The sequence below is a fragment of the Taudactylus pleione genome, unplaced genomic scaffold, assembly GCF_031769625.1.
Source record: "Taudactylus pleione unplaced genomic scaffold, aTauple2 ptg000502l, whole genome shotgun sequence".
Classification (NCBI taxonomy): domain Eukaryota; kingdom Metazoa; phylum Chordata; class Amphibia; order Anura; family Myobatrachidae; genus Taudactylus; species Taudactylus pleione.
This window is the reverse complement of record NW_028284904.1, coordinates 795,025-811,898: the sequence shown is the minus strand read 5'-3', so window position 1 is coordinate 811,898 and position 16,874 is coordinate 795,025. Positions and strand designations below refer to the sequence as shown.

The 16,874-nt window shown below is 45.5% G+C and overlaps 1 protein-coding gene across 1 annotated transcript in view; it reads left to right on the top strand.

Moving 5' to 3' along the window:
- Positions 1–5,087: 5,087 nt before the first annotated feature.
- Positions 5,088–16,874, top strand: part of ZMAT4 (zinc finger matrin-type 4) — a 577,993-nt gene continuing 566,206 nt past the window's right edge. The window contains exon 1 of the mRNA XM_088449955.1: positions 5,088–5,308. Coding sequence (XP_088306081.1) covers positions 5,225–5,308 — 84 coding nt within the window. The 5' untranslated portion in view covers positions 5,088–5,224. The remainder of the gene's footprint in view (positions 5,309–16,874) is intronic.

Sequence of the window (16,874 nt, the reverse complement as noted above, 5' to 3'; positions counted from 1 at the left end):
GTGCCCATTTTTAGGGGTCAATCCTGTTAGGTGTGAATTGCGAGGTGTGAGTTGTTATCTTCACTTCGAATTCGCATAGCAAATTCATTTTGCAATCCAATTATCAACTCGCACTGAATCACAACTTTCCACTCGCACCTTCCCAAGGGTGAAAGATGGAAAGGAAAATCTTTAAAATGTCGGGACACTGTGCTGAACCCCTTGGACCCCCCCCAATTACTAATTAGGCATTTGGCAGTTTCCAATTAGCTTAATTAGTCCAATAATTAAATTTTTTTGGGGGGGGGGTAAAAAAAAGTCCTCAAGTTATCCCCAAATAACTTTTTCCATTAGTTTAAGCACCGCAAATTTAATTACAATAATTTTTTAGTTGAAAAATAATTTTTTTTAATATTTATTTTTAACATTTTTCAAGGTGCCCCCAAAGTACCCCAAAATCACACTATTTTTTTGCATTTTTCATTTAATTCATTTGAGATTAAATGAAATTTTTTTTTTTATTTTTTTAATAATTTTATTGCATTTAATAAAAAACCCCACACAAATCAGCCATTTGACATAATTTAAAAACCTACAGTACCTTCCTAATGCCCACAGTCAGCCTTCTATACGGTCCTGCTAACAAAATTATCCATTTTGGGGGGTCCAGGATGGTCACCCCACTATTTAATGCATTTCTCGCAAATCTCATTTGGCAGTCAATTCGCACCCATCCGCGAATGAGCAAATAGGGATCTTTAATTGTATTGCAGAATTCTCGGGAGTGCGCTTCACTGCGAAGTGTGCGAGTTTCAGGAAGCAAACTCACTACTCACCATTCGCACCTAATTGGATTGAGCCTTCGTGTTCCCGAGATCAGCCTGACGTGTATGGAAGAATATTTCAGATCTCTTCCTGTGGTTGAGAGAGATTGCATGGAGCTCAGCCTTTGGTGGATAGACGCATCCCTTCACACCAGGGCCAGATTAACAATGGGGCAGATGGAGCTCCAGCTCCAGGCTTTCACATAAAAATAGGCTCATCATCATGACAGCATGGTAATGACTGGCCATTTGAGGCCTGGTAGAGTAGGGGATATACACGCCCACATGACACAGGCCACACCCACACAGCACTGGTCACACCTCCTCAGCTTCTCACAATAGGACCTTGATCAGTGTCAACCCCAGGTCCATGTGACCCTTATTCCAAACATTTAAAGGGAAAGATTCTCCTGGGAGGTCAATCAAATAAAAAATATATCATCATCATTATTATTATTGTGTATATATGTATGAATGTGTGTGTATGTATGTATGTATTTTTGTATATGTATATTTGTATGTATGTATGTATGTATGTAGCGCCACTATTTTATGAAGTGCTGTATAGAGACTATTTGTCATTCACAATGATCTTTGCTTTTATTGGGGTTTTTCAGTCTAAATTGCCTAACGCACAAGCACAGGCGCACTCATGGGTTGGGTATTGAGAGGGGAGTGTGCTCTGCATTGTCTCTCCCTCTACTGCCGGATCCGGAACGCCGTACCCTAGATGGAGGTGTGCTGACATCACAGCACAACCTCTGGCCGAATGCAGTACTGCGCAGCCTGTCTTCCATCTGAGTCCTCCATTGAAATAAGACGTGTTCCTGAGTGTCTCACTATAACGGAGACTGTTTGCCTACTATATACTACCCAGTGGCCATCACCGCTGGGTAGTATATCATTATACTGCATCTACCACTATAACCACTGGCTACATCTGTATTTGCCTGCTGTATACATCTGTTATATAACTGCATCAACCCTGGAAACTTTCTCTGCCGGTTTCTAAACCAATAAGCCTGGATAAATTATCTGCCGTGTGGACTGACCTCCATTGCACACCGCTGACACCTATCACCCCTATAGGTTCTTCCAATATGAAGATAATACAAACTCCACACAGGTTGGGCCCTTGTTGGGAATTGGAATCATGATGCCCAGTGCTGTAAGACAACAGTGCTAACCACTATTTCACTGTGCTGCCCCATTACGATTCTGTGAACACATCACACAGCTGGAATTTAAAATGTGAACAAGAAAATATGTTTTTAATTAATTACAGGACTTTTTACAGGACAAGGAGCTCATTTAGCCACTTCTAAAACTGGTTTGCCGAGCTAGGGTGTTTATTAATGAACCTGCCTGCTTCTGACATTTACCAAGCCTTTTATCATGACTCTCTTACCTAACTGAGCTCATCAGTAATTAGACAATGTTTTATTAATAGCATCACTGCTATGTGATATACAGGGAGAATCTTAATGTAATATTAGTTCCACTATGTAACTGTCCAGTATGGTGATTGCAAAAATGTATATCTATGGTAAGTTACGTAATGATTATGTAAGATTTGCTCATATCATGCAATGTCTGCATGTATGTTTGCTGTATATATCTCTCCTCTACTATACAGTATATATACTAGCTGACGTACCCGGCATTGCCCGGGTTTAAATCTTCAAGTTATTAAGTTTTATTATGTGATGTCCAAATCCATCCAGTGGAAGGCCCAGAACTGGCTCTCTGGGTCAATGTTCTGCCCGGCGCACTCCGGCGTGAGGGCCGACCAGGACCCCAACCACTCCATTAGGCAACCCAGTACAATTGCCACCCCTCTGTGAAGTTTTCATCCAAATCCATCCAGTGGAAGGCTCAGAACAGGCTCCCCAGGAGTTCTGCCCAGCGTACACCAACGCGAGCTCCGACCTGGACCCTAAGGCCCCTAGTATGTCTTCTGGGATCCAGTGTTACCACTCTGTGAAGTTTTCGTCTAAATTATGCGATGTTGTCCAAATCCATCCAGTGGAAGGACCAGAACAGGCTCCCTGGGTGAAAGTTCTGCCTGGAGCACTCCGCCGTGAGTTTCAACTGGGACCCCAGCCATTCCATTAGGCATCCCAGATCAATTGCCACCCCTCTGTGAAGTTTCCATCCAAATCCATCCAGTAGAAGGCCCAGAACAGGCTCCCTGGATCAAAGTTCTACCCAGCGTACACCAGCGGGAGGTCCGACCGGGACCACAACACCCCAAGTATGCCTTCTGGGATTCAATGTTACAACTCTGTGAAGGTTTTGTCCAAATTATGTGAAGTCGTCCAAATCCTTCCAGTGGAAGGCCCAGAACAGGCTCCCTGGGTCAAAGTTCTGCCTGGGGCACTCCGCCGTGAGTTTCAACTGGGACCCCAGCCATTCCATTAGGCATCCCAGATCAATTGCCACCCCTCTGTGAAGTTTCCATCCAAATCCATCCAGTAGAAGGCCCAGAACAGGCTCCCTGGATCAAAGTTCTACCCAGCGTACACAAGCGGGAGGTCCGACCGGGACCACAACACCCCAAGTATGCCTTCTGGGATTCAATGTTACAACTCTGTGAAGGTTTTGTCCAAATTATGTGAAGTCGTCCAAATCCTTCCAGTGGAAGGCCCAGAACAGGCTCCCTGGGTCAAAGTTCTGCCCGGAGCACTCCGCCGTGAGGTTCAACTGGGACCCCAACCATTCCATTAGGCATCCCAAATCAATTGCCACCACTCTGTGAAGTTTCCATCCAAATCCTTCCAGTGGAAGGCCCAGAACAGGCTCCCCGAGTCATAGTTCTGCCCAGTGTCCCCAGGTCAAATTCTGCGCAACGTACACCAATGTGAGGTCCGACCGGAACTTCAACCTCCTACTATGTTTTCTGGGATCCAATGTTACCACTCTGTGAAGCTTTCGTCCAACTCCATCCAGTGTAAGGCTCAGAACAGGCTCCCCGGGTCAAAGTTCTGCCCAGCGTCCCCAGGTCAAAGTTCTGCCCAGCGTACACCAATGGGAGGTCCAACCGGGACCTCAACCCCCTAATATGTTTTCTGAGATCCAACGTTACCACTCTGTGAAGCTTTCGTCCAAATCCATCCACTGGAAGGCTCAGAACAGGTTCCCCAGGTCTGTTCTGCCCAGCATACACCAACGGAAGGTCCGACCGGGCCCCCAACCCCCCTAAAACCTGGCCAGGATCCAACTGAACCACCTCGCATTGGTTTCATCCCAATTGGTACAGGGGTGTCCAAATGCATAAACAAACAGACCAATTAATTTTATATATATATATATATATAAAAATATATACAGTTTATGTTCTGTAACCTCGCACAGCATGTCAGAGTGTGAATATATGTATATATATATATATATATTGTATACATTATAAGCGAGCCACTGTTATGCTCCACCATGAAGAATATGCAAGTGTTTATCTAGATTTTTGAATAATGCAGGTATTCAGAACAGGCTCTCAGTAATAGCCAATGGCAGCCGGATTCACACAATAGAGCTCTAAGCTGAGAAACATTGATAACCATAAGAGAAATGCAACTGCATGAAACTTGGACTCATATCAAAGCGAAGTTTCGCAGCATAATTATAATCCACACACTGAATAGATAATGCAATTTCTCACTCCCCAATTCAACTAGTTAACCCTTTACAATCTGCATGTCATTTTCCTCTCCTGGCAGTGCATATGTTAATGAGTGATTACTGTACCTGCCACACGCTGCACATTAAGCATGAACTAATATTTATCTACAGCATATACAATTCCACTGTCTGGGCTTCTGAGTGGTTGAATAGATATAATTCTACACCCAGCAATGTATATCACACTGTCCTTATATTATCTCTTTTATACTGTGCAAAGAGCAATTATTGCAACAATTACACATTGCCAGTGCTGCTGCATGTCCTATATATGTATATTTAGTAGATATATATATATAGATGTTAGTAATGTTACAGTATATAGTAGACAGCTCACACATTCACGTGAGACTCTTGTTAACCCTATATCTGCAGTGGATTGATTGCCTGCAGATCCCTGCTGGCTCCCCAGCTGAACAAGTGTGCAAGGCTGCTGAGGTCTCTGGAGGTCTCAGTCAGCCCCCCCAAAAAAACAGGGACATTGGAGAGAGGAAGGAGATGTGAGGAGCTCCTGCAAGCCCAGCTCCCTGTGTGTACATAGACTGAGAGGGGCTGGGAAAGTCATCTCTAAACAACACACACACACTCACACACACACAGTACACACACAGAGCTCGGGCATTTCAACTCATCCCTGAGATGAATCCATCAGATCAGCTCTGAACAACGTGACAGTGCAAAGGAGCAGCCAGCAAGCGGAGTGGCCAGTAGTCCTGCCGGACAGACTATCACACACGGCTTGGATGCATCCAGCTTGTGCTGGGGATCCCATCCAACAGCAGCAGGAGAGGACCTTGATCGGAGTAGCAGGGACGCAGGCAGCAGAGGTAAGTTTCCTGCAGCTCTATGCATCCTTTGTCTAGGGTACAGCAGGCATGATGATCAGCGGGTCACTGCTATCACATGGATGCAGGGAGAGTGTGGCTGTGCCCTGCGATGATGTACTGCCCTAGCAGCATGCAATAGGAAGAAGTGACTGTGTATATAGCTGTAGCAGAGCAGAGCACAGATCTCCTAGAAATGACCCTGACATGCACATCGCCTAACTAATAATAAATCTGTGGCCCCCTCAGTGTGGTGTAGGCAGATGGCGTGCACTGCCTGCCAGGTTATTGGTTTCATTGCATTTGTAAAGGCACTATCTTCTTTTCACCGTCGTTAAAGACCTTTCATCCCAGATGGGACAAGGGAACAAGTCAGCATTGTCAGTGCTGGACAGCTCCAGGAGCAAAGTGCCTTCAGCAGGATGTTTTCCCATGGAAATTAAGGGGGAGAGGGGGGATGCCATGGTTTCCCAAATGTGCCTGGGAACAATTCCCATGCCTAGCGCAGAGCTGGCTCCGACCCATCCCCAGCTACACAAGTTCCCCCAGGCAGACCCTTTTTGTGTGCAAGCAGCTTTCAAACCCAGCTTGTGTGGAAACAGGTGTCTATTTGTTTTGGAGGAAAAGGTGAGAATCTGTGTAATTAGAATTGATTTTATTTTCATAGTGTCAGCTGAATGTGGCTGGCTGGCATGCTGGGATGGAAAGTTTGCACAGTTTATGATATCGATATTCCCGGGGGATCTCTTTTATATTTTTTCGAATTTGCAGCCAGCAATGAAGCGCCAACTTGGATGGCTGTGGTAAGCGGGACTGTCAGAAAGGAAATGCCAGGGAAAGATCTAGTGATTACGGCTTTCTGATTGTCCCTGGTAGTCCCTCAAATGACCCCATGGTGTGTGTTTGTGTATATAATGAGAATACGAACACATGACTGTCTGCAACTTAGATTGTGTGTTTACATCAATCTGTGGGTGTTATATGTGTGTGTTTGTATTTATATATGTGCACACCCATATGGGTATAAGCGATTTCACCTATTATATAAGTTTCGGGTTGAAACAGTTCATCAGGATAATGTCAACATCAGGTAGATGGTCGCGTTACTTTCACTGATTTAGTAAGGATGATAAATGTCATTATTGTAGTGTCAGTGTACTGCACGTGTTCTGTAAATTGGCAGTTTCATATCAGGCACATAACAAGTGTAAAGTATAAGCTGACTAAACTTATATACTTTATGGAACAAGGTCATAGGTCAAGTATATATGTGGGCCTGCACTCAGGCACTTTATATCACAAAGTAATACAGTATTTTGTATTTATACTCTCCCGCTTTTTAGCATTGTGTAAAGGACGTACAGTAGCTGCCTGTAACATGCTCTGATCTGTTTATTGGCTGTCCTAGATTGTCATTTAGGGGGTTAGAGTGGTGCTTGACGACAAGACAGACTTTGGGTAAAATTTAGTAAGCGGCGGTGGCGGTTTTGCTATCCACAGATTTACGAAGGCCAAAATCGCCATCAAAACACATTTTAGAATAGCATAGAACAGTGCTGTCATTTAGAAACCGTCGCCAAACCCCCGGGTTTAGAACTTGTCGTCAAACCGCCACCAAACTGACGGGGTTTAGAACCCGCTGCTTAGTAAATATTGCCCTTTATCTCTGCATTTTTGACAGTAGAAAGACTGCTAGTATTGTTGGATTTGGCATCAGTTTATGCAGAAAAGACTTCTATCCCATTAACTGAAATATATGCATATACCAAATGCTTAGGTCTCCCATGTTCCCAGGAGAATTTGGCTACGCAGTCCTATGTTCTTGACTTGAAATGTTGGTGTTCCTAGAATTCAGGTTCTTGATGCACTTGGTTGGTACAATAATGGTGTTACGACCCTGACAGCGAGCAAGCAATGCTTTTAATGGACTAATTAAACTCCAGGTTACATGGATTTCCTCATCTATAATGTGTTCACACATTAGGACACCATTGTGTTTTCCGTCTTCTGGCTTAATCAGCCATTAAGCCTATTTTATCCATATATATCTCTATATGTCAATACTCCTCCAATGTATGACTTATCTGCATATGTTTTAATAAAACCGCATGAGCAGCTCTGTTTATATGTCTTACATAAGGATTAGACATCTTGGGGTATCTTTACTAAAGTGAGAGTTCTTAAAAATGGAGATGTTGCCCATAGCAACCAATCAGATTCTACTTAACATTTATCTAGCAAATTCTAGAGCAGTGGTGGCGAACCCTGGCACTCCAACTGCTGTGGGACTACATATCCCAGCATGCACTGCCACAGTTTTAGCATTCCCTAATAGCAAAACTCTGGCAGTGCATGCTGGGATATGTAGTCCTGCAATAGCTGGAGTGCCAGGGTTAGAAGATAATAGCTAGAATGTGATTGGTTGCTATGGGCAACATCTCCACTTCTAAAAACTCTCACTTAAGCAAATATACCCCATTAACTCAACTCTTAAAGGCCAAGATTGGCGCAAGTCTGCCTCAAAACTCAGGCGCAAGTTGCATTCATCGAAAAAGGCGCAATTGCCTAAGTGCACAAGGCCGCAACTATCACAAGATAGTTGGGCACCAGCCAGGTTTACACTAGATACACCAATGGCTTTTGATTTGTTTGCAAAATATACATTTGGCATTAGGCATCAATAAAACTTGAAATAATTCTCTAATACAGAAACAACTCCCCGTCCTGTGTACGTGAAATAATAAATAGGGTGAATAAACATGCCCACAACAGTATAAAATATGATGACTAACAAAGAAAGCACCAATCGGTGCCAGCAGAGCATTCCCAAGCATCCAATCACAAGCAGTTAACTAGCTTTGGCTCCTGTCATCATAATATCCTATTTGCACATGGGCATGACCAGCCGCTATTATTATGGCATTCCCAGGTAAATATATATCCTACTGTACTTGGTTTCTGTTAGAAAGCTCCTTCCCTCCACAGTCTCGCATCTCCAGAGGCAGACTGGCGTAAGTGCCAGAATCGGGCAAATCTGCACATGGATGTAATGGCGTATCACTCATTCTGCATCAAGCCCTGGATGTCTAAATGTAAAAATTACTTCTACAGTGTCTATAAAGATCTTCAGTGTAGGTTTCTTGAGCTCCAACTATAAAAGTTTATTGACCTTGACCGTTGCATATTGCCACCTAGGTTTTTTTTGCTGATTAGCGTCCAAGTGTTACAGCGATATGCGAATGCAGGAGTAATGTCATTCAGCGATGCCTCTCGTTATTGCTGGGTGTGCCTAATGCCACGCTGAGATGTCGTTAGCTAGAGGCCAAAAACTTAGCTTGTTAAATTCGCTCCTGCTGTCAGCTCCATCAAGGTCCATGAGGTTGGCCGCAAAGGTGGAAAGAGGTGTTTTTTCAGTTTCTTACCTCTCGATGAGTTGTGGGAACCAGAGATAGGCCTAATAAAGAGACCCCTAAACCGTCTAACACTGAGAGTTTGATTTTAGGAGTCTTTATATACCTAATGTGTATACTCTTGGGGCGCTGCTTATCTTCGTTTCTAGCTGAAGACTTTAAAAGAGCAATAGTACTACATGCAAATATCCCCCTTGCTATTTGGAAAGCTTCTGATTGACAGAAAAAGTCTTGGCTTCATCTATTTAAATTACTGTACTTTTTGATGAGAGACCAGACACCACTTCCGGCGCTCATTTATATTAAACCAGTCATAAACGCATAAGGATAAATTTAACTCCTAGTTTTCTTACTGTTGTTTTTCAGTGATCTCATGATTGTAATGTAAATAGGCTGCGTTACTGGCTAAAACTGTATTGCTTTTTTTTCTCGGTCAATATATATATCATGACTTAATTATCAGTGTCAATCCCAATATTTAATTAGAGAAATAGGTATAATTAGTAGAATACCAGCCATTCACATTACTGCAACTTTCCTGACTGTAGTCGAATAGATTTGTTCACTGCGGTCTATTGTTAATATTGCTCTTCATCGCCTTTCCTAAATTTGAGGAAGGGACGTCACTATACACATGTGCCATCTGGAAATTGAGTATGGTAACTTTTAATCAAACATTGTATATATTTGATGGTATTTGCTAGTATATTGGTCCCAGGATTGAAGGTTCAAAGTGTTGCATTTCATACTATATCATATATGCTATGTGGGGCATGGGTTACTCATGTCGGAATATTCTGAAGATTTACCTGGATAGATTGCTTCTGTGAATGTTTGCAGTCATTTAATGTTGCAGCCGTGACTTACATGCACCAAGTATTAATGGTGGGCAAAGTATGGGCCAAGTTCCTTATTCAAAGATGGACTCAAATCCAGTAACGCAGTGAAAGCAGGGACTATGCAAAAATATGCAAATGTCTTAGCCGCCGGGATTTGTATTGAGACAGCAACCGGTGGCTTCACAAATCCAAGCGCATGAATACAAAGATGCAGCATCGGACGCAGATCAGTCGATGATCGAAGTTCTGAGTAACCCAATGTGTTAATAAAAAATGGCCGTTGGTACTGAGATGCAGGAGCCTTCCCAACTGCGTACCGGATCGCCCCAAAAACCGCCTTAACGCGCCTGCATTTTATTTGCCACCATCCCCACCCCCGTTACAGCCCTCAACTGGTATCTGACTGTCAATCACTTTGCAAATAAATCCTCTCTGCGACCGCCATCACAAGGCCACCGCGGCACATGCGCAATGCAACGCCGACACATGCGCAGTAGAAAAAAACAATAGGTATTTGCGTCCATCTCTGAATCAGGCCCAAATTCCCCACGAAAGATTGAAATAAAAAAATGTTTTATATTTGAAAAAAATCATGCATTTGTAACAGATTTACCGCCATTCTTACGTCCTTTCATGTTATGTCCGGAGAGTTTGATGGACAATGGGGCAGCGTCCAACTTATTTTCGTCTTCGAAAATGTTTTGACTTTTAAAAAGGATCCTACGACTTCAGCTGTATGAGACCGTGAACGTTTGCTTATATGTTTAGTTTGCATTTTTTTTTTACTCTAGTAGCATGTATAACAGAGTTATTTGCACGTTACAGTAGCTGTCTAAATCATTGAGAGAGGTCACTTCTCCAACATGACACGACAGAGTGTAAACCATTGATTGATTAATGCTTTCAAATATTTGATACCTGCCCAGAAGGTGACTCCTAGCACTGAGCCTTCATGCAGACATGAAACAAGTGCAGCTATCTATCTGTAGCAAACTGTAAATAAAACATGTTTATTAGGGGAGTGTTGGACATGTGGATTTAGTCTATGTGCTTTATGTACGGCAGTCAGGTCTCTGAAGTGCACAGTGTTCTTTTTTAATGCCATAGTGCACATGATGACTATTTTTTCACTGTACTGTAAGTTTATTCTTTCAGAACGCACAACATAGACACTTGGGAGGGAGGCAATCGGGAAGCTGACTGCCTAAATACCGGCAGCCGGCTTCCCGACTGTCTTATCCCGGCAAGGGTGAAATGCCAGGCGTCTAGATGTAGACGCCCGCATTTCCCCGACGCCGGGAGACCGGCGCCTGGCATCACGATCGTAGTGATGCCGGGTGCCGCGAGCGGACAGCCGCGCGGGGGGGAGGGGCGGGGGGGGGAGGGTTAGGTTTAGGGCTCCCGGGGGGGACTTAGGGTTAGGCACCCCCCCGGGAGGGTTAGGGTTAGGCTAGGGGGAGGGAGGATTAGGGTTAGGCACCCCGGGGGGGACTTAGGGTTAGGCACCCCCCGGGGGACTTAGGTTTAGGCAGCGGGGAAGGGGGTGGTTAGGGTTAGGCACTTAGAGGGGGGATTAGGGTTAGGCACTTGGGGGGGAAGTTAGGGTTAGGCACCCCTAAGGAGGGTTAGGGTTAGGGGGGTTAGGTTAGTGGATACTTACCTATCCACGATCGGGATTTCCAGCGCTGTCGGGCTTCCGCTGCGTCGCACTCTGCTTCTGTCGGGCTGCCGCTGATGGGAATCGAACCGCCGGCCATGCGGCCGACGGTATTTCATACCAATTCCCGTGAAGGGTGTGCGTTCACATATGGCTTAGGCAGCTTCAACCCCTCCATCCCGGATCTGAGCTGGCTGCCACTAAGGAGGTTGCCTTTTTTTTTTGTTAATCCAAGATGGCAGATGTGAAACCGCTGTATCCGAAGAGAGCAGTTTTTCACATCGATTATCTTGTATTGAAGATGTGGTCGCTTTTCCCAGGGAGCCGGCTGAGCTGCGGCGATGGGTGGACAGGGTGGGTAGCCCTTTGGCCAGATGAGGTGGGTGTGGTGGGGGTTTGAAAGTGAGCATCCTTTGACCCGTCTTGTTGTCGCACACCCCTTGTTCTAAGCTTGAACGCACCTATGACACACATTAATTGCTTTTTCACATTGTAATACATGTACATTACAGTAGGGATGACCATCAATCATTGATGGTTGGCAATCGTCGATGGTTTGCCACAGATGGTCGATTCTTTTGGAGTCCGGAAGTTCTCAGCCAACGATGGCAGAGAAGCCATAATGTTTTCTTTTTCCCCCAGTGTAGGGCCTGATTCAGACCCGCGTCGCTAAGAAGAGTTCGCTCGTAGCTGCCGATGGTTCGCATTGTGCGCGTGTGTATGCATCGTAAGTGCGCGTGTGCGAAAAACTGCGACAGATCACAGCCCACCAGAGTGAGTGACGGGAGAAGCCGTTTGTGGGTAGTAACGGGCTGGCCACTAGAAATGGGGGAGTGGAGGTGCGAATGCAGGTGTGCCTGACCGAAATAACGCAATTTCAGAGGCGTGCATAATTAACAGGAAGCGTCATAGTACACGTCACCTGGTTGTATTTCACACTGAAGTGATCGCAGTGCTTGTGGAAGGGTATAGTCTACCTCAAGCGCTGCGTTCGTTTCCCATGGTACCTGATGTACCGATGGTTGCATACACTTCCTGGAGATGATGTGCGCTGCACACGTGGGTGGCTAAAGACAGGCTGGTGGGCGTCTGCATACACAAAGCGATCGCACGCAAAGACATAGTGGGCGTGCTAATGCCTTGCCGTGCGATCGCCTGCCTTACCGTCACTTAGCAAAATTTGTATACGCTGGGAGCGAGCGTACGCATCTAGCGACAGGGTCTGAATCGAACCCTGCCCCATGTTGCACTGCTTATTCCCGTCTCCTCCTCCCTCCCATGATTGGCTCACAACTGTCACTTGTCAAACAAAAGAGATGCCCATCAATGGTCCGATAGTATCCTGCCACCGATGCTTTCCATTGATGGCACCATTGGTGGATGTTGAGCACTTTGATGGCTATCCCTGGATAATGGCCTGATGCACAGTTGGCCGAAAATGGGGCAGTTGTGCTCCCGCATTGCGTGTACGGAAATAATTGGGCTTATTGGCAGAGCTGTAGACATCTTGCACTGCGCCTGTCCACTATCTGTACGCTTGGTTTGCACCTAGTCAACATCACCAGTGCACACTTGTGGCACCCTGCACTAGGTGCAAATGTTACGTCCAACTCTGCAGAGTATTCATGGCCCGATTCAGACCCGCTCGCTAGGAAGCGTTTGCACGCTGTCAGATGTTTTTTGCATTCTACGCATGCGTATGCATTGCATTCGCGTGCACGAACCAGTCCGAGCAATCAGGAATCGTTCGCTCGCCGCGCATAGACAGTCCAGCTGAATGAGTGACAGGAGAAGCCGTTTGTGGGTGGTGACAGGGGCTGGCCATTAAAACCAGGGGCGTGGAGATACGAACGCAGGCGTGCCTGAGCGGCTCAACAGCGTTTCAGAGGAGTGCATAATTAAGAGGCAGAGTCATAGTACACGTCACTTGGTTGAATATTACACTGAAGTGATCGCAGTGCTCGCGGTATGGTATGGTCCGCCACAAGTGCTGTGTATGGGTCTGATGGTTGCATACACTTCCTGGAGATGACGTGTGCAAGTGGGCGTCTTAAGACAGGCTGGTGAGCGTCTGCATACAAAAAGCGATCGCATGCCAAGACATAGTGGGCGTGCTAATGACTTGCCGTGCGATCGCCTGCATTGCTGTGGGTTTGCCGGATTTGCCTATGTGGGAACACCCAGTTACCCCCCTGCCGTTGAAAATTTAGATGCGATAGAAATGCATATGACTGTGCATCACCCGTACTTGGGTGCGCTCGGTTCCGGAAGATACGCAGTGTAAAAATACAGAAGATACACTCCGCAAACAGGCATATATTCAGCTCTGCCCCTGCTTGTTTTTCCTGTACTGGGCACCCTACACAATAATACAAAGTATATCCTTTCTGTCATAGCACACTGGACCTCATTCAGAGGCGGTCATTAGATGCAAGCGGTCGCACAGAATCAGGGCGGCCGCTTGCATCCTCAATGGCCGCCTCCTTGTCGTTCGTTAAGCTGTGGGTTACCACCCGCAGCTTAACGACCGACCAGGTTGATGGTCGCGATGGTGATCACCATCGCTACCATCGGGGCTTACGACCAGACCCTAGGGCAGGGTCTGGGCACTCGTAAGCCCCAGGGAGCTTTCTGCTCTGATGGAGCAGGAAGCTCCCCACTGACATCAGTGATGCTGTCAGTATGGCCGCCCACAAAACGGTAGGCGTTCGTAAAGGAACGCCTCCGTTTTGGAAACAACCCCCCCGGCCCTCCTACCAAACGGGGGCAGCTGTCGATCAACATCGGCAGCCGCCCCTTTGGTAGCGAGCTCCGGAGCGCAGGCCAAACCATCGAGTCGGTTACGAGCGCATAGGCTCGTAACTCTGAATGAGTTCCACTGTGCTGAACGCTCTCGCATCACTCATTTACTGTAACTGTAGCTGCCTATTCTCTTGGAATGTCCACAGACTCGCGAATTAGGAGAAGACCATCAAGACTCACAAAAGCTCATACCTTTCACAAAACTGGGTAGGGATGGCCATTGTTTGCTTCACCATCGATGGTCTCCATCCACTGTCCCATCGGTGCTTTATAACCATAGATGGGAAACTATCAATAGTTTGCACCACTGATGGCCATCACTGTTTATGAGACATGATGAGCGGTGGGCCAATCAGGGAAGAGGGCAGTGCTAAGTTGTGCATTGGAGGTGTTGCTATGCACTGTGCTCGATGGGCCAATCAGGAAAAGGAGGTGGTGGCTAAGTGGTATGTTGTGAGGGTGAGCTGTGCACAATGCGCACTGGGGGTAAACAAATCGCTGCACTGTCTGCCATCGATGGCGGAGAACCATCGGATGTCTGCAATTAACTGTCTGTGGCAAACCATCGATGATCGTTGGCCATTTCCCGGTTTAGGACATAACATAATTTGATCACAAACCTTTGCAAATGCTGAATGGCAAGGGAACAGTGAATTGGGTCAGTACACCCCTGCCTCTATGTTTTTGCCAAAGTGGGTGGGGATTGATTATGTGAATCACCTCATAAAGCCCTACATACCTCATCTCCACATTTCTGGAAAGCAATAGGAAAAGTAGGGAAGCATTCATTCAGCCCTTTCTTCCCAAGGGGCTAGATTGGTCAAAGTAATTACACTGTGAAAATACTTTCATTGCGGCAGGTCTGACAGTATTGTCCTACGCAGGAGTGGAGGCAGCCATTTTATAGTCTGATGCAATATTCATGAAAATGTCGCCGGACAGTTCACTGAGGCATGAGGTGCACGAGCATGAAAGTACCTCCCAACATTTAGACATGCAAAATTGTGAAAAATAAGACCCACATAACCCAAACAGAAGTGGCCACTTTTTCTGTCAATTCTGTGATCCCGTACGCTAATAACGCGGCACCGGCGTCTCAGTTCAGTTAGACATGCTGCGTAGCCATAGAGTCACTCGAGCGGCCGATTATCGGAGGAACTGCATATGCAGTGAGAATCTGTACGCAATTGTTGTGTCTTTTGCGATTGCTTCAGTGGGCGTCTCTATTCACTTCTGGGCGACTGCTCCACTTGCACACTCTCTCACATCCGCACCCTGCAAAATCACAGCTGCAATCGGCATACCGTGCAACACTATCAGGCCCTATGTCAGCGGTCCGTGAGTGTAGTAGCTGTGCCCACACCTAACAGGTTGGCATAGCCGTGACTAGACTTTTTGGTGCCCTGTGCCAGAGAGAGCATTTGCGCCCCCCCCCCCACCATTTTTTAAATAGAGCCATAAGATAGTGCACCTGTAAAAGGGCCAAGGCCTAATGGGGAGGGCCAGGGAAGAGATAGGGGAGGCCAGGAGATGCTGGGGATAAAGAAGAGGAAGCTACAAGTGAGAATGATAATAAACAGGAAAAGTGACAGGCCCGAACAGCGCCCCCTGCACTGCGGTGCCCTGTGCCATGGCACTGGTCACACTACCCTAGTTACGGCCCTGCAGGTTGCGGTCGCAGTGCTCTCGCGAGCATTTACTATCAGTGCTGCCCTTCTTGCTACTGGGCTAAATATTAGTTCAGTCCACAAAATGGCTGCTTACACCGTGTGATTGGAAGGTCCTGACAACCATGTATAAATATTACTGACATAAAGCTTTACTGAGGTTTTGGGGGAGGTTTGTGAGTGCTAATATATAGTACATTGGCAATCTTCTTATTCTACAGGTAAATTACCTACAGTACTGTATTTTGTGGTACATTTTTTCCTCTAATACCCTGAGCCAGCTGAAACCTAATGTACAGTAATAATCGTGTCCAATTCTTATACTAGTTTAAGGAGATGACACAAATGTTTTCTGCACACACACACGCGCAAGCATACACGCTCACTTATTCACACAGTAATTGTTCAATTAGCAGGCAATATTCCCAGAACAATTATGCCATAACCGTGCCTGCTCAGTTTTTTTGAAAAGGTCAGAAACGTGACACCTTGAGAACAAATAAAAGACAATGCTTAATTCAATATATAATCTGTTTAAATGAGTACGGATTGGAGCCGCTGTGCAGCAGATGGATATTTATGTCACGCAAAGCCAAACGATTACTGTCTTCTATGGTTACTATTGTTATATAGTGCTTATGTACTATCTGTAATAGGTAAACAACCGTGAATTATAACTTAGAACGTTAGACATTGCATAGTTTTCTTTTCATTATATCTCACAGTTGTTGTCAAATTCTATCATATACACATTAAAGCAGAGAGAAAATACTGAAAACATGGTAATAGTAATATTATTATCATGTATAATGCAGTGTGTGTCTGTGTATTCTCCAATAGAAATGCTTTTGCTTTAAGTGAATCTGCATAATCATTTACAGTCCATTTAATCTTTGTGTGATTATGTGTATGTGCAGAGTATGACCTACTATACTCCTTGGAACCAATGCCATTTACCATCGTCTATCCCGTGTACAGGAGACCATGACATACAGGTTCACACAGCGTCACTGTACCAAATGGAGCAAATCCATCTCATCCCAGGACCCAGCACGACATGAGAATTACATAGGTGGGGGGGTGTGTTTTCTATAAAGATGTGTATATATATATATATATATATGAATATATATATATATATATATATATATATAAAACACAGACGCTGACGGATATAAAAACATCATGCCTTGT